Below are 17,702 nucleotides of genomic sequence, written 5' to 3'. Positions count from 1 at the left end.
CTAGTCCAGTTTCTGAGTGGGATAGTGTGGCAAGCTGCCCACGGGGGAGAGCTCCCGGGCTACGTGGTGCTGTATGGCTGCTTCTCTGCGCTGGGCTGGGTATGGGCCATAGCCCTCCTCAGGGTGGAGAGACGTAGGGTCCTGGTGATGGACCGGACAAGGGGGCACAGCACGGTCCTGCTGCTATTCTGGGCTGTGGCGTTCTCAGCTGAGAACTTGGCTTTCATCTCCTGGTACAGTCCTCACTGGTGGTGGGGGCTGGAGAACAATGAACAGCAGGTGAGAGAAGTTCAAATGCCACGTAAGATGCATTTGTTTTTTTAGCCATCATTTTTTTAATAAAAACTCAAAAAAGACAGACTCAAGAGTGCTTGATGTGTTGTAGCACAATTCTCCAAGAATACGCTGATAGTGTATGTTCTTATTCTGCATAATGATAAGACTATTTTCACTATCACTTCTGTTAATATTTTATAATGTCAGTGATATGTGTTTTAATAGTCTACTGCGCCAAAGGCTTGTTATTCATTAAAGATAGCCATTTCTTATGAGTGGCTCAGTCACTCTGCTCAAAGCTGTGTGGCCTTTCCTGTTTCAGGTATAACAAGGTAAGCACCCCGCTAAAAAGGCAAGACAAGCTGGAATGCAAAAAAAAAAAAAAACGCAAAGCACCAATAGGAATGAGCACAAGACTAGAGTGTTTTGTTTTTTTCGCTGAGTCATTGCCAGGTCTGACGTTCAGATCCCTAATGCTACACTGCTAACCAATCAAATCATAAGACAGAATCTTGCCCCTCCCAGACTGAGTCAGTTGCAGGAGGTGTTTATATAATTAAGCAAGAGCAAGAGCAAAGACTTCTTTGTATTATTTGATCTGTCCTTCACTTAAAATGTTGTTTGTAATATGCAGTAGTACTCCCCAGACCTCCTTTTCAGTCTAAGGCCCCCTTTTTAAGAATAACCTAAAATAGATATTATAACAGTAACTTATACGACAACACAGCGATGTAAGTTACTCAGAAGCTTTGTCATTGTGTAATAAAGGACACATCTAATGCAGTCACCTGTTAAGTCATTTTCTCATACACAGCTCTGTTATGACCATTAAAGTAACATCTCCCCCCACTGGTACGTGCTGTTTAAGTGCAATGTGGTATCCATATTGATCTGTTTTAAATTGTCTACGAAACCCTCAGGTGCAGTTTTCCCTGTGGCTGATGCGCTACATTGGCACTGGGCTGCTCTTCTTCATTGGCCTCAAAGCCCCGGGGTTGCCACGGAGACCATACATGTTGCTGATAAACGAAGATGAGCGGGATGTAGAGAACAGTGGACAGGTACTGACGCATAAATGTTTTGAAGCAACCTCAGGTCATACTGTGTTGTCAGCTTTTTTTACATCTGGTTTAACTCACAACATTAACCTGTGAAACTTCTTTATGGCAACAATATTTCAAATTTTCAGACGTACCCTTATTCTACGGTTATACGCTATCTGATGCTGTGTTAGGTACCTAATATAAATCTCTATCTCAGAGCCTGTTGGGCAGAACAGAAGAGAACCAGTCTACCTGGCAGGGTTTCAGAAAGAAGGTCCGTCTGCTTGTTCCCTACATGTGGCCACGAGGCAACATCTTTCTCCAGCTGCTGGTCATCTTCTGTTTAGGGCTGCTGGGAGTTGAGAGGGCTATTAATGTCTTCGTACCCATTTACTACAAGAATATTGGTGAGTGGCGTATCATTTTACCTTGCCCTGTAAACTCAAATGTTCATTTATTTCAGAGCTGCTTCTCAACTTAAATGGCCTGTTTCTGCAACGACACTGTTACAACTAACCACAGGCCCAAAAAGCCTCAAGAGGCACGTAAAAACATGCCAAAAAATAATGTTGAATATACATGTAGTGGACATCACTGTTCCTCAGGATGTGTGATGGGATGAAACTGGGACAACCTTCTCCTGATATCTTTGAGCTTCCAGAGGGCCAGAGAGAGGAATATAAAATACCCTGGTGTCAGATAATGCCTCCAGAATGTTTATTATCTTGTTTATCTGCCTGACCTTGTGACTTTTGTTTCTATTTACATTTATGTCTTTGTCCCTGTCTCAGTGAATGAACTGACTGATGGCAGCAGCTGGCACACTGTGGCAACGACAGTGTGTATTTATGTCCTGCTCAAGTTGTTGCAGGGTGGAGGGGCAGGTAAGACTTACGCATTCTGGATGGATAAGTAGTGCGTCCGCTCTGAAGTGTCACCAAAAGGTGTACAAGTGCTCTGACAGTGGCTCCACACACCGATTCTCTGCCTCTTATCACTTCTCACATGACCATAGCGGTAAGTCGCTTTCACCCTTATCCATGCCTCTTCTCAGGTGCCTCAGGGTTTGTCAGCAACATGCGGTCTTTCCTGTGGATCCGGGTGCAGCAGTTCACCAACCGCGTGGTTCAGGTGCGTCTGTTTGCCCACTTGCACTCCCTCTCCCTGCGCTGGCATCTGGGCCGCAAGACCGGAGACGTGCTGAGAAGCATCGACCGCGGCACCTCCTCCATTAACAGCTTGCTCAGGTAAGCTGGCACATGATGTGATGAAGGATCATCAATATCAAAAAAATGAATGAGTGGTTGAATTTTTTTAACAAAACTGTAACTTCAGCTGCACAATATGTCAGCTTGTCTAATAATGTACTAGCTAAAATAGCTGCTAGCTGGAAATTTTAGAAATATGTAGCGGGATCTCAGTTTTCTCTAGACTCGTGTTTTCCTGAACTTTTATACCCATATTTAAATTTAATGAGAAAATTAATCAATTGTCCCTTTTTTCCACAGCTACATAGTGTTCAGCATCTTCCCGACCATCGCTGATATTGTCATATCGATCATCTACTTCGTCACATATTTCAATGCCTGGTTCGGCCTTATCATCTTCATCTGCATGGCCCTGTACCTCAGTGAGTAGCACATGTTGAAACATTGCTGAATTCCACCGAATGTAATTAATGATTTTAAAAAATCTGTTAAATTGAACATAGCCCCAGAATAAACATTCAAACATGTATCCGCCAGCTTTGACCATCATCATCACTGAATGGAGGACCAAGTTCAGACGAGACATGAATCAGCAGGACAACAATGCCAAGTCCAAGGCTGTGGATTCATTGTTAAATTTTGAGACGGTACATCAAACACTTTGTTGTTCAGCTGTATTTGGTTCATTGAGAAGTTTCAGAATAATCCCAAGACACATAAAGATGTCAAACTTTGCTTGATTCATTTTTTTGTTTTTTCTGTTTTACAGGTAAAATACTACAATGCAGAGAACTATGAGGTTGCCCGTTTTGAGGATACCATCTTAAAATATCAGGTAACTTGGAGGTATTTATTTATAACAACCAATTAATTACAGGTAATTAGCCTGAAAGTGCCCTCAACTCCCTCTCCTGTTTTAGTTTAGCAGAATGCCGAACACAGTCTTTGCCACTATGGCAATGTGTTGGTGTGCTCAGTTTTACAGAAGTCAAACAGACCTGGAAATCCAGGATGCAGGAAATATAATATTTTTTAGCAGGTTTAGTTTCAAAGCAAAGAAAATAAGAAAAAGACTAATATAACATAGTTGTTTCCAGCAAGGACACACTTTTACTTTTTGTCATTATAGAAGGTGCATGTGTCCAGCACTCAGTTAACCATTTGTGTTGTGTTTTTTCTCCTTTTTGACATAATGCAGTGTTTATCAAATACAAATTTCTGTATCAGACAACTGCATCAAGCAGATCACGAAGACATGAACAGGGCATCATCGTTCTATTAGATTTTTTTTATTTTGACAGCGTGGATTTACTGGATCTGCATTTACACAAGGAGCAATGAAGGGTCCCAATATTGCTGTGTGTCACATTTGCAAAGAAATCAGTAGTTGTATATATTCATTATTAAAATCTTCATCCAGCCCATACAGGCATGCATCTAATTGTCTCCTGGTGTTGTAGGTGTCAGAGTGGAAGACCCAGGCGTCCTTGGCCTTCCTCAACCAAACACAGAACGCCATCATCGGATCAGGCCTGCTGGCCGGGTCCCTGCTCTGTGCCTACTTTGTGACTGAAAGAAAGTTTCAGGTACTGATATACTGACATTATATGTTTTACAGACCGAAATGTAAAAAAAAAACCCAACAATGCTGGTTGGAAGTGTCCCATTGAACTTAACAATGAAAAAAAATTCCTCTTATCCTATAAGGTTGGAGATTTCGTTCTCTTTGGTACCTACATCATCCAGCTGTACACCCCTCTCAACTGGTTCGGAACCTATTACAGGTACGACAAGGCAGAAACATTGTGGTCAACGACAGCATAGTAAGGACCCATCTGCATTAAAGGTTCTCGATTGTCTTTCTGTAAGAAATTGAGAATCAATGTAAATCATTACTGAATGAATAGTTGTTCAAATTTATACTTTGGCCTGAATTGCATGACATTGCTTTCAACACAAGGTCTTTGCTTCTGATAAACTCTTGTTCTGGTTGTAAACTGTTGACTTTTTTTTTTTTTTTTTTTTACTACAGAATGATCCAGAATTCTTTCATTGACATGGAAAACATGTTTAAACTTTTTGAAGAAGATGAGGAGGTACATTCGAAACTGACACATCTGTGCTTTCACCTTCAGTACTGTAATACGATCGACTTTTTACAATTTTCTGTATTTGTTCCCCTTTGCAGGTGAAAGATGAAGTAAATGCAGGGAATCTTCTCTACAAACAGGGAAAAGTGGAGTTTGAGAATGTTTACTTCAGCTACATAAATGGGTTGGTTCACATTTGTTTTGATAGCTGTTGTAAAACTTAATGTGTTGATACAAATTTGAGTTTTACGAGACTAACTACTCACTTCTATCTGTCTTTTTATCTTTCAGCAAGGAGATTCTCAAGGACATTTCCTTCACTGTGCTGCCAGGACAAACAGTGGCCCTGGTAAGTCTGAGCAACAAATTTCAGCCCTCTGCTCACCGGTACTGCCTGTGTTTATGCTTTCTCTGTTAAGGTTGTATCATCATTATTTTTCTGTCAATCTCCCCAGGTTGGACCATCAGGGTCTGGGAAGAGCACCATCATTCGACTGCTCTTCCGTTTCTATGACATTCAGGGAGGCTGCATTTGCATCGATGGCCAGGATATATCAAAAGTGAGTGTTTGGCACCAGAGTGAGTAGATGAAAGTAAAACAGAATTTTTTGAGTAAACTTGAACATACAGTTTAAAAAAAAAAAAAAAAAAGCACAGCAAAATATTTATTGGCACAGTGTGTATGTACTGTGGGTGAAGACAATAACATGAACACATTTTAAACAGCACTATCCAATACATTATCTGTGCAATAAGTACTACCTTTGTGAAGAATATCATGTTTGTAATTGAACTCTATAGTAGGTTCAACAACATTATGAACTATGGCCACAAAAATTACATTTGCGGTCAAACAATGCCTCTGTGATACATTATCAGTTAAATTAAACATTTTAGGCTTCATTATGTAAGCAAACATCAGTGACATAGAAGGATAGCTTAATATAGTGCTACCAGAGCTAATGAGCAAGTTCTCATATGCATTAGTACAACACTTTATGTGCAAATGAAGTCTTGAAACTGCTATAAGCATAAATTGGCCCTGGGATATGTTGCTCTTGAGATTACCAAGAGCAATGAAAGCACAAGTTACGATGCCTTTAATATAGCTGTATGTGACGGTGTGTGTTTACACAGACACACTCTGGACTAGGAATTACTTTGTCTTCATTGTCTTTCCGCAGGTGAAGCAGACATCTCTGCGAGCTCATATCGGCGTGGTTCCCCAGGACACCGTGCTTTTCAACGACAACATCCGGGATAATATTCGCTATGGTCGCATCTGTGCCAGTGACCAGGAGGTGGAGGAGGCCGCTATAGCTGCTGATATCCATGATAAAATCATGACCTTCCCTGAAGGTAATTTATAGATTAACCTTGTTGGAATAGCTGATACATCAAGTATAGAAATATAAAACTTATCAAATTGATTTGTTTATCTGATAGCAGAGCCACTTTAAGATCTCCTCATATATTGGACAAAGTATTTTTTTTACTATCTACCTGTTTTTTTTTTTCTGTGACAGGTTATGATACGCAGGTGGGTGAAAGAGGTCTGAAGCTGAGTGGAGGAGAAAAGCAAAGGGTGGCCATTGCCAGAACTATTCTCAAAGCACCACAGATCATCCTGCTGGATGAGGTGAGACTACAAAAAGGAGCAATGACATCTGAGTGGACAAGCAGACAGAAACTCTCATGTCATTTATTGATCTTTATTGAATCTTAAGACTGAGGTTTTGGAAAACATTGCCAAATTGTTTCCCTATTTGCATATTGCTTTTCATGAATCAGTTGCTGCTAAGCTTTCACTTAAATGAAAGGGCTTTCGGATAACTTATTTCACTATTATTCAACAATGAATGGCTAAAGTCATAGCCATTATTGACAGTTTTAACAAGTAGTGTCTCTCTGCAGGCCACATCTGCGCTAGACACACAAACAGAACGCAACATCCAGGCCTCACTGGCTAAAGTCTGTGCCAATCGTACAACAGTTGTTGTAGCTCACAGGTAAAAGATCCATGTTGTATAGGACTTTTTGACATGTAAGTTTGTTTGTTTTTTCCATTTGCTATGTGCAAAGAAGTCAGTTCTTTTATCTGATGAGTTGTGTGGGTCCCTCTTCTTTATATAAAAGGTTGTCCACCATCATTGGAGCAGATCAGATTCTTGTTATAAGTGAGGGCCGGATAGCCGAGCGAGGACGGTAAGTGTGCCTTTTTTACCTATTGTTCTGAATGACAGACTGACAACCCAACAGCACAACCCCTTGTTCACTGACCTGAAGTGACTTACCCTCTCTCCATCCAAGACATGAGGAACTGCTACTCAAGGGAGGCATGTATGCAGACATGTGGATGAAGCAACAGCAGGCCCAGGACGCAGATTCCTCATCAGACACAGAAGCCAAAGATCGCAAGTCTGAGAAACTACAGCCACCTTCAACTTCTTCAGGCCACCATGGCCACTGAATGCATTTTCTGGTTATGTTTTAAAAGAGAACTCCACATTTTAGTCCTGTCTTTTAACTGTAAGAAGTTAATAGATGATTTCAATGTAATGGAACACTCAACTAGATGAAAATGTTATTTATCTGTAGAAAATCCTAATTGAACGTGCAATGGCAGGTCATGGAAAAAAGGGAAGGTGCCTTAACAAAACTGAGGAGGTATAAACACACTGAAATGCTTAAAGGTACCAGAAGACATTGGTTTTTATACCCCAAGGTATTAGTTGTGATTATGCCCAAAGTTTTTAAGTAGGAACAGATGCAGAAAGGTCAAATTATCACCACATCATAAAAAAACAGATGTATATTTAACATTTTCAAACCATAATAACTGCATTGCAGGGCTAAAGAATGAAAAGTAATGCATGGTATCTCATCCCTTCATCAGGTGGCACCCTGAGTGTTTGCCTGATCCTGTTTTGAGGATATTAAGATTTTTAGAAACACTCCGACCACCTTTTTATTATTATTTGTCTTTTTTTATATATATATATTATACAGACTCAATTTAGTTTGTGCAGTCTGATAGACTATACATCAAGATATGAAAGGGAGAGTTGCAAGAAATAAGGGAATATAAACATTAATCATAGCCTTAACAGTGCATCTTGTTCATCTGAGGGGCTAATGATTCTTTTTTCCAACTGTATTATATCGTGTTAATGACATTTGACCGGCATGCCAAGCTGTCAGGGATTTTTTTGGCTTTGTTTTATTTTTTTAAGTTTTTTTGGTAGTCAATTTCTGAGTTCTTCTGTTATTTAAAGTGATTTTTTTTAGCCTTTATATAGTTTTGATCACTAAGATAAAGTGGGATGTTGTTGATCATCTGGATCACTGTCTCCTCTAAATTGTCAAGAATTAAGGATACACAAGAAGTTAATGTAAAATGGGGCAGTCTTGTGACTGTTTTAAAATTGTTTTAGGCTGACTGGCTGATTTACATATAAAGCTGTGTACAATCCATGTCTGTGTCATTGGCAGTTAAAGACAGTAGACCTTTCTCATGGCAGGCATTTTGACTCGGTGCAAGGATGTAATGGAGCCAAGTCATTAGTTAGATCTATCCTTATGCTGCATTAAGAAGTCAAAATAACCGTCATGAAAAAGATATACCATCAAACTCAATGTCCAGTTCAGTATATAGACCTACCATTATTCTCACTTTATGTAATATATAAGTATATACAGTCAGAATTATTTCTCAAGAAGAATTTGATGTCTTACATCTACCTCAAAAAAAGGTATTGTTCGTGATTATTACATTTTGTAAATATTCACTTTTGTCTTTTACCTATGAACAAATAAAAGGTTTTTTCCATGGTTTCCAGTCTTTAAAATCATAAGACATTCCCAGTTCCAGTCCAGTTTTGATAAAACCGCGTGAAGTATCAGTATACTTAAAATACCGACAACTATCACAATGTATTTCATTACTTGCTTCCCCATTTTGATTGTACAAAGCTACGTGTAGACTCAACTGCACATTTCTGTCACGATTAACAGTTTGACTGTTTACATCCGCAATAACTGATGCCAGCTAAGTGATGCAGTACCAGGAGGTGACTATTGGTATTTGTCTGTGTGTGTGTGTGAATAGTTTTTTGCATGGATCCCCTATGGTATAGGTATTTTCAGTGATATTCCATTTGAGGCCTATATTAAATGTTTTGTTTTATAGTAATGTATGGAATAACTCAATTCCATACACGTTTTGTTTCATTAGAGAGAAATTCTCCCTTACAAATACTGGATCAGCATTTCACCTCTGATGTTGCTCAGATGTCATACTTACTGTACTGAAGGCTCCAGCATGTGATACAATTTATCAATAAAAAATTTAAACCTGCAGAGAAACATCACCAGTAAGTTAACAATGAATGTATCCTTCGGCTTATGGGAGTTTACAGCTGTTATGTAACTGGTCCACAGTGCGCCCCCTCCCAGTCCCAGCATCTGTGTCTGTCTGGAAAAAGAGGCAAATAGCTAGAGGCTTCAGTCGTCACTGACTGTCCCCGGCCGGGGCGTGTTGCTAGCTCAGCTCTTCCAGCCAGGCGGGGTCAGGCCAAGCAGTCATCTTTTCAGTGTTCGGCTGACTAATGCTTAATCCAAAGTAGATATGGATTTCGACGCTTTGTTTAACGAAAACACATTTCAGTTTTCGGACTTCCAGGAGTTCACGGTACGTTGTTAAAACCAAGCGAGGTCAAGAAACTGCGGAAGCTATCACTAGGCGCATAGGCTAGCGTTAGCTGACTTTTATGTCAGCTAGGTTAGGTAACGGCGGGTCCCTTGTCCCACTTTACGTTTACCGAGCACCGAAGTTGGCTATGTTGCCTTGCTAAATGGTTCTGATTAAATTTAAAAAAAAAATATATAATAATTCTAAATAGGAAAAAAAAAAGTTAAGTAACGCTAGCTCCTGTAGCTAACGCTATTAGTTTGTTAGCTACTGTTAGTTTACGTTCACACTCTGTTGACCAGCGATGGGCCTAACGTAAGCTTGGCTAATATCCTTACACAATACGCTGTACGGTTAAGAGTTGCCGGAAACGAGTGTGTTATAAAATTGCGTGGTACTAAAAGTAATGTTTAGCATATTACTTTGTTTGCAGAAGGCGTTTTGCATCAAGCTCAGCTTTTCGACCTAACTTGGTTTCCGTAAACTGCAGTGAGTGTAACGCAGCTAATGTTGCTGTGTTTACAGTTTCTTCCAGGACACCAGAAATTGACTGAACGAGTGAGAAAGCGCCTGTATTATGGCCTGGACAAAGACGTTTCTTTAGATGCCCTCTCTTGCCCTGTTACAGGTGAGCTTTTAAACTAGGTTAGCACAAAGAACTGCGCTCATATCCGATGCACCTCCACAAGAAATACAGGACGTGCAAGTCTAATTTCTGACTTGCTGGTGTTCAACAGGTCCAAAGCACCAAGATATTTTTTTGTGTTTTATAAAACATCTCTGATAGAAAATCAGTTGCGCCAGTATACAACCTATATGTACAGAATTAGTTAGTCATTTTGAATCAATAGTTTTAGTCGTGCGAGAGTCCACTTTCTTCTATTTACTTTCCACTGTTCCAGATATTGCCGTCGAAATCTTCCAAAAGTCTGCCCCAAGCCCGATACGAAAGCTCCAGAAGAAGTATGCTGCTCATGTTGCCAGGTTTGTACTGTGTAGAATACATGTTTACATAGACTATACAATCTTCCAGGAACCACTGCCCTTGCTACATTTTTTTTTTTTTTTTTTTTTTTGTCTCTTCAGGGAGGCTTGCATCTCTCCATGTGCCATGATGCTGGCTCTAGTTTACATAGAAAGACTCCGACATAGAAACCCGGAATACCTACAAAAGATCTCATCCTCTGACCTCTTCCTGATCTCTATGGTATGTGTTTCAAGTTAAAAAGTCATTCTAAATGTGTCACAGTGTTATTTATAGCATGTTCACTGCTCATGTCAGAATGGTGTTTGATACTTTTATTCCCTGGCTGTTGGAGCTTATACTGCTGTTTTCTGCAATTAATAATGTGAGTATAATGATATTGCATTGACAAAAGCATTGATCACTCACTTTGAATTAGATGGTTGCCAGCAAGTATCTGTATGATGAAGGAGAGGAGGAAGAGGTTTTCAACGATGAGTGGGGAGCAGCTGGGAAGCTGGATGTCCAAACTGTCAATAACCTGGAGATGAACTTCCTGAATGCCATTGTAAGTGGCGCTGTGTGTGTCCGCATGTGGTGTGTTCCTGCATATGTGTATGGTTCAAGTTCTTTGTCCCAACTCATTTGTCATATCCTCTAGGAGTGGAGCCTCTTCACAGAGCCGAATGACTTCTTTGATATACTAAGTCATCTGGAAACCAGGTTGGTTGTCAACTTCACCACTAAATTCTATTGTCTGTAAGACATATTCAGCCCCCAAAATGGTTGTTTAATTCAGACTGACATGTATTTATTTTTTTTCCCCAGTAAAAAAAGCAAATTTAAGCTCTCTGTTATTCACTGTTGTAAAACAAAATATGCAAAAGTACGGTCAATCCTTTCTGTAGTAGCAGCAGTTTGTGAAAGGAATATTTCTCACTCGGGCCTCTGTATCCTCAGCATTGCAGAGCGGCAGGGGATGAAACGCGGCTGGTTCACCTACACTGACCTCTGTGTGCTGCTGGAGCAGTCGGCATGGAGTCAAGCCCTCACAGCGATCTACCAGCACTTTACTAAGGTGAAAAGGGGATTTGAGTTGAAGAGAGCTTCAAGGATATTTGTGTTTGGGAGAGGTTTCATGATGGGACCCCTTAGGTGCATTTTTTTAAATGTCTTTTGTTTTTGTTCTTCATTTATAACTTAAACCAAGTGAAAAACAGTAAAGTCAAAACAGTGCAGGAGTAGTTGAGTCAGTAACATATTAGAATTGTTAACATATTAGGTTTGATCATATGACTTGACCTCCTTTTTATTTTCAGATATCCTGTATGCTCGGCTTGGTCTATCTGACCAGTGTGGCTGGCCTTATTGCCACCAGTGCTGTGCTGCACCAGCTCAGTCTCTCCAGGACCGGCCAGTCACCACTTGCACCCCCAGCTGAGAGCAGACCAGCCCACCTTCAGACCTCCAACCTAAACCCAGAAGCTCCTGCAGCTAACCAGCGCCCCCCCTGTTGTGTTCTGGCCAACAAGAGTCTGAACTATCAAACCATTACACTTGAAGTCGGCCAGCAACACAGACACAGTCTCCCATCAGCTTCCTCACAGACATCAGTATTGTGTCTCTGGGGCTCTCTCCTTGCTTCGATGGGTCACATACATCCTGAAAAAAAGTCTGAAATGGAAACCTCCAAGACCTGGTCTGCTGCTTCCTTCTTCTGTCCTGGCTGTCTTGCAACCCTCCCTCCTCTTCAATGCGGGCTCAAAAACACCTCAACAATCTTCACTCGTGGTCCACCTGATAACCACCAGCATCAGAAAACATGGCTGGCCTCCACCCTCCTTGAAGCCGCAGAGCCAGGTCTGAACTCTCGCCTGGGGGTGTTTCCCCCCGTACAGCTGGGACCCTGCCTTCCAGAGACTGTGTTACCTATCGAGAAAGCCCAAGCTTTGCTCATGCCCGGCTAGAGACTGGGAAACACCACTGCTGTCAACCTGTAGTAATAGACTCTGGAAATTAAACCAGCACTGTTTTCATGACTCATTAACTGCTTTAAGTCATGTTTCCCAGGTCTAGAATACAGGTGTGAAGACGAGTAATTAGGCACATTTAAGACAGAGTGAGAGTTTGATAACACAGCACAGTTAAAAAATTCCCTTGTAGTTCACTGCTGCAGTAGAAATTTGCCATAAGTAAAATGCCATAGTGTTCAGTTAATGTTCTGCAGTTTGTTTTTACTGCAGATAAGGAATTTGAGGATAATTTAATTTTTTTTCTTTGCTTCAACCAAACTGGCTTAACTACCCGCATTTATTATTGTTTGAAAGTTCAGACCTGTCAGATGGTGATGGTAGGGCCTTTGTGATCAGTGTGTGAGTTGATGAAAGTGTGCGGAGGTTATACAGCATATCTAAAAGGTGAAAGTTTCACAGAAAGATTTTTCTTTCTTGTTTTTTTGATGGGGCGTTGTGAGAAGAAGGGAATAAAGCAGACAACTTTGTATGCAAAGTTTTGGGTAATCCATATTTGCTTAGTTTTACCATATCTTTGTCATGTGTGCATACAGAGGTTTACATCGGACATTGTTCATGCACTTGCAAGCACTGATTTTGTACTTGAGATTTTTTTGTACACGTGTTTTTGTTAGTACTTGTGAGACATTGTCTCCCGACCTTTCACCTTGAGGAGAAAGCATCGAAGAAAAGAAACAGTTTGAATGCAGACTGTATTCATATCTCAGTGTAACTGTCATTGAGCACACAGTGGTCAGTAACATCAACTCCTCTTATTCTGGTCATTTACAGCTGAATTTTCCATCTCATTTTCTTTTTATTGTACTGATATTCACCAGGTTCAATGTGGCAACAGGATGTCACGTAACCATAAAGCTGCTTTCCTATAACAGGGTAATGTTTAGCCAAATTTAAGAGATTAAATCTATAGGTTTCCCATTCTCCAAGGGGAAGAAGGTCTGCATAAAAAGGATGGACTCCTCTGGTTTTTAGAGTTTCTCGTTGGTTTCTGGTTGGTGTTTTTTGAAGGGAACATTTTAATACAACACGTAGCATGTTAAAGGATAATAGCAGTTTCTTTGTTGATGTGGTCTGGAATTTGCACATCTGGCTCCATTTCCACTGCAACGGGACATTTCACTGCATAATCACTGCATTGTCAAGCTTATCTTTTAAACACAAGAGAAATATGTAAAGACTTGATTATTTTTATGCATACAGTTACACGTGGTCCCCAGGACATTTACTTTGTAATTGAACCTTTGACAAATTGCTCTGAGCATTTGAATTTGATACACTTTGAAGCACGAAGTCCTTCAATTTTGTAAATGCTGTAAACTGCAAGTATTGTAAAAATCTATAGACAAAACAATAAAAATAAAAAAAAGCATTTCTTTGTGACATTAGTTAATTATTGTCTTTGTCAATAACCGTGTAAAGTACAGAACCACCATTTGGACTCAGAGACCTTTACAGTATGCAGTCTTGACATTTACTCTACATAGACCAATGTTTTTCTGCTATTTTATTTCTGACACAGCAGGTGAAATAGTACCTCCTGTGTAAGCCTTATAAAATCTTGTGAGCCATATTTGAAAATCATTTTTAACCACTAATTCTATGCTAAATGTCATGCTCCATCTTGTGCGTGCCACACCGCTCTGCAGCCAATAAATAGTGACAAATATATGTTATTTGAGATGGCCGTAAGTACTATGACACAGATTGAGAATGTGTCTTGAAAGTCAATGCATTCTTTTAAACAACCGCGAGGCCAAGGTGATGATGAGTGTCTTTTACGGAGACAGTGAGCAAGCGTCTGAGTTTGGCAGAATCTGAAGTGGCCCTCCCCCTGAGCTGGTGCCAGCCTCTTCACCCCTCCCCTGCACCCCTGGCCGGACACATAACACTTGAGAGCTCCTAATATAGACCCAGCTGCTTTGTAGGAAAGGGTAAAGAACTGAGCGGAGTCACCAACAGTCTGAGTTTGCTGCTTTGAAAACAACTTTTTCATGGACACAACGGAATTATGGAGCCTCCTTCACAGGTGAAATGTTACTTGAAGAAGTGTGAAATTTAAGATATTAATGGAACCAAGGAAATAACTAGCCTTGTGGATTTCAGACTATTTTCGACAATGTGTTGGAGAATGTTTGCTTGCTCTATTGCAGGTGTCAATTTCAGAAAAGAAGAAGGAAATACAGAAACGAGGTACAATCGCAATAATTGGTATCTTTGTCTTTGTAAATGTGTGTATGTGTATTTGTAGGTTTTTGTGTACACATGCAATTATAGGCATCTATGCTGTTAACTCATTTGTTACCATGTACTTGTAGGTGTGGTGTGTGTGTATGCATGAATATGTCCACGTCTATATCTGCTCTCTATTCAGATAGTGTGACCAGCTGTTGTACTATGTGATTCCTCCCAGAGGCTGATGCCACAGTCTACATGAATTTCATGAAGAGTCACTGCTGCTACGACGCCATTCCAATCAGCTGTAAACTGGTCATATTTGATACCACACTACAAGTAAGACTGCAGCTGTTTAACGGAAGCATAAAAACAGGACCAGTTCATATACCCAGTCCCGAAATATTAAGCAGCTTGAATCACCACCGGTGATTGCTTGGGAAAACCTCACTCTGACGGTGTGAATTTATCTACTTCCAAAGGTGAAAAAGGCCTTTTTTGCACTGGTGACAAATGGCTTGAGGGCTGCGCCTCTATGGGACAGCAAGTTACAGAGATTTGTGGGTAATACAACAGATTAACGGCATAGTCATTGTGAAGTATTGGTCACTGTGAAGTGTAATAATGGGAAAATATGTTACAGGTATGCTGACTATTACAGATTTCATCAACATCCTCCATTGCTATTACAAGTCTCCTATGGTGAGTAGGAATGCACTACACTTTAAAGCCATATAAAGTCAGTTAAAATGGCACGGATGTAATAGATTATTAGTTTGCACCACATCTCCACATTATAAGCCACAGACAGTCACAAAAGCAAGGTTATTAGACAAGCACAACTGGAATGTCTGAGACATGACCTGCCTAGATGTTGGCCGTACACAGTGGGAGTCTCTCACACTTGACACAGGGCTTTGCATGTTTGCAGCATTTGATTTGACCTGGCCTTCACTTCGAATTATTGACTCATAACTTGACACTGTGGTTTCCCTCTAAAGGTTCAAATGTATGAGCTGGAGAACCACAAGATTGAGACATGGAGAGGTGATTCATTCATCAAGTAAATAATGGACACAGATTAATGATATTATCTCTGTGCAAAACTCTCAGTGAATTTCCTTCAGAGCTTCATCTCTTCTTCTGTTTAGATGTCTACTTGCAGTATTCCAATCACTTCCTCATTAGTATTTCTCCAGAGGCCAGGTGAGTGCACATAACACACTTAGATGAATTCATCGAGAGTATTTTAACTCTGCTTACATTCTAGTCAACTGTCTACCCGGCCAGGCAATAAGTAACAAATTCCTGTTGTCTCTTCTACACTTTCCTCTTAGCCTCTTTGATGCCATCTATTCCTTACTCAAATATAAGATCCACAGGCTGCCCGTCATCGATCCAGAGTCTGGAAATGTCCTGCATATTCTAACCCACAAAAGAATCCTCAAGTTCCTCCATATATTTGTGAGCAATCTTTAATTCAGATAGTGGGGTTTTTCTCCCAATTAACATGAATTTTATGTCTGTCATATCCCTGCCATGAGAAAAACAGGACTGAGGCAGCAGGTTTCTCCTACTGTGGTGTTTGGATGTTTTCAGGGAAAAAAAGTTCCCACGCCCGCGTTCATTCGGAGGGAGATCCAGGAGCTCGGGATCGGAACTTTCAGGAACATCGCCACTGTTCAGCAAGCGGCATCACTTTATGATGCCCTCTCCATATTCGTGGAAAGGCGGGTGTCTGCACTGCCAGTGGTGGATGAACAAGGTATACTCTTTAAGCACTTTTTAGTTTTTAAAGATTACACAATATAGAGCTGTATTGATGGCTATCACAGCATCCAACAATCTGTTTTCTCAGGCAAAGTGGTGGCACTCTACTCAAGATTTGATGTGATTGTAAGTACTACAGAGAAATCTTATGTCCTATGCTTTTTTTTTGTTTGTTTGTTTGTTTAATAAGACGCAATTTGGAATTTTAAAGTACACTGTTTAGCATTTTGTGCTGACACCCACTCAGAAATTTCGGGGGAAACCTCTCCTTGGTCCCTGGCAGAATCTAGCAGCCCAGAAGAGTTACAACAATCTGGACATGACTATGCAGGAGGCTCTTCGCAGGCGCGCATGTTTTGTTGAGGGAGTAATCAAGTGCTATCCGGATGAAACCCTGGAGACTATCATAGACCGCATTGTCAAAGCTGAGGTAGGCATTTTCTTCCACGGGATTTTGGTCTCACCGGGAGATCAAAGGAATTCTTAGAAAATCACAAGATCGGAGAAATACAGGAGAAGATTCTTTCCTTGTCATTATCCTCCTTATCCCAGGTCCATCGGCTGGTCCTTGTGGACAGGGCTGATGTGGTGAAGGGCATCGTCTCTCTGTCTGACCTGCTGCAGGCCATGGTCTTAACCCCTGTTGGTATTGAAGCCCTTTTGTCCTAGAACCAGGGGACGGAGGGTCCCCTTCTCTCCTTTACCACCTGTGTAGCCTTGAGTCCTGGCCATGTACCCAGGCAGGTAGGCTCTGGAGCCTCTCTCCCACCCCCAAACAACCCCTTCCCCATTCTGTTGTCTGGTTACCAGCACTCAGAGGCTTTGACCCTACATGTCATCTTGTCATGTGTTTCTCATTGCAATAGAAACCCTTTCTGCTGCTTTCACATTAGCTTAGCAGAGTTTTGTGCAAATGACCAAATCATGCACGTGAACACATTGACATGCATATATGCTCTCACTCACACAACCCCAGCTGCTGGGCTGCTGCCTTGCAAGCAAGGATCACATCCAATTTTTGAGGCTTCTCATCATAGTCCATAGAATGATCGTAGCTTTTGCTTGTGTCTTTCAGAAATCGCCATCGAAATGAGAGATCAGGGGAGGAAGAAAAAATCCCCTGCCTGCTCTGTTGTTTACATTAAGATGTCTTCTGTGATCTGTGTTAAATTCAAGTAACAGTAATGGACAGTTCACTGACCTTGATATCGTGATGAATCGCTGTAGATCTCCAGCACCATATTGGCTGAATTTGATCAAATTGATCAATAAATGTTTACTCAATAAGGTAAATTTCTGTATTAAACATTTGTATCAAAACTTGCTGGTGTGTTTTGTTTTGTTTTTTTCACTGTACATCTTCTGGAGAAATTCAATATGTGGACTATGGCTGAAACTGCTGGAACTGTTCCTATATAGGAGATTTTAGAAAATAAAGCTAATAATAGTCACTGTG

General features: G+C 40.7%; 3 protein-coding genes across 8 annotated transcripts; all 3 read left to right on the top strand.

Moving 5' to 3' along the window:
* Positions 1-8,451, top strand: abcb6a (ATP-binding cassette, sub-family B (MDR/TAP), member 6a; the record flags this gene model as incomplete). The annotated part of the gene is made up of 19 exons (XM_040142631.1): positions 1-279; positions 1,197-1,337; positions 1,537-1,726; positions 2,111-2,203; positions 2,374-2,566; positions 2,828-2,949; positions 3,065-3,174; positions 3,297-3,362; positions 3,988-4,113; positions 4,235-4,311; positions 4,560-4,623; positions 4,716-4,801; positions 4,909-4,966; positions 5,073-5,177; positions 5,802-5,976; positions 6,144-6,256; positions 6,532-6,626; positions 6,754-6,822; positions 6,928-8,451. Coding segments are annotated over 19 exons (2,322 nt in total), but the record flags the coding sequence as incomplete, so codon positions are not given.
* Positions 8,452-9,078: 627 nt separating this feature from the next.
* Positions 9,079-13,650, top strand: cnppd1 (cyclin Pas1/PHO80 domain containing 1). The gene is made up of 8 exons (XM_040142539.1): positions 9,079-9,307; positions 9,833-9,935; positions 10,210-10,291; positions 10,394-10,514; positions 10,711-10,839; positions 10,933-10,994; positions 11,232-11,349; positions 11,591-13,650. The coding sequence occupies exons 1-8, from the start codon at positions 9,245-9,247 to the stop codon at positions 12,236-12,238; spliced, it is 1,326 nt and encodes a 441-aa protein (XP_039998473.1). The 5' UTR covers positions 9,079-9,244; the 3' UTR covers positions 12,239-13,650.
* A 581-nt stretch (positions 13,651-14,231) lies between these two features.
* On the top strand, positions 14,232-17,527 carry prkag3a (protein kinase, AMP-activated, gamma 3a non-catalytic subunit). Of its 6 annotated transcripts, none has more exons than XM_040141673.1 (13): positions 14,232-14,330; positions 14,455-14,494; positions 14,715-14,815; positions 14,959-15,040; positions 15,120-15,178; positions 15,478-15,523; positions 15,628-15,682; positions 15,814-15,940; positions 16,076-16,241; positions 16,335-16,372; positions 16,530-16,676; positions 16,799-16,990; positions 17,322-17,527. In XM_040141673.1, exons 1-12 carry the CDS (start codon positions 14,313-14,315, stop codon positions 16,913-16,915), a joined length of 996 nt encoding a protein of 331 aa, XP_039997607.1. In that variant the 5' UTR covers positions 14,232-14,312; the 3' UTR covers positions 16,916-16,990; positions 17,322-17,527. The 6 variants fall into 6 exon arrangements, with proteins under 6 accessions (XP_039997607.1, XP_039997605.1, XP_039997606.1 ...); XM_040141671.1 differs by having other exon boundaries at positions 16,494-16,676; XM_040141674.1 differs by having other exon boundaries at positions 14,306-14,330; positions 14,676-14,815; positions 16,494-16,676.
* The last annotated feature ends 175 nt before the right edge of the window (positions 17,528-17,702 follow it).

The sequence above is a fragment of the Xiphias gladius genome, chromosome 13, assembly GCF_016859285.1.
Source record: "Xiphias gladius isolate SHS-SW01 ecotype Sanya breed wild chromosome 13, ASM1685928v1, whole genome shotgun sequence".
NCBI lineage: Eukaryota > Metazoa > Chordata > Actinopteri > Istiophoriformes > Xiphiidae > Xiphias > Xiphias gladius.
This window is presented reverse-complemented; position numbering and strand designations above follow the sequence as displayed.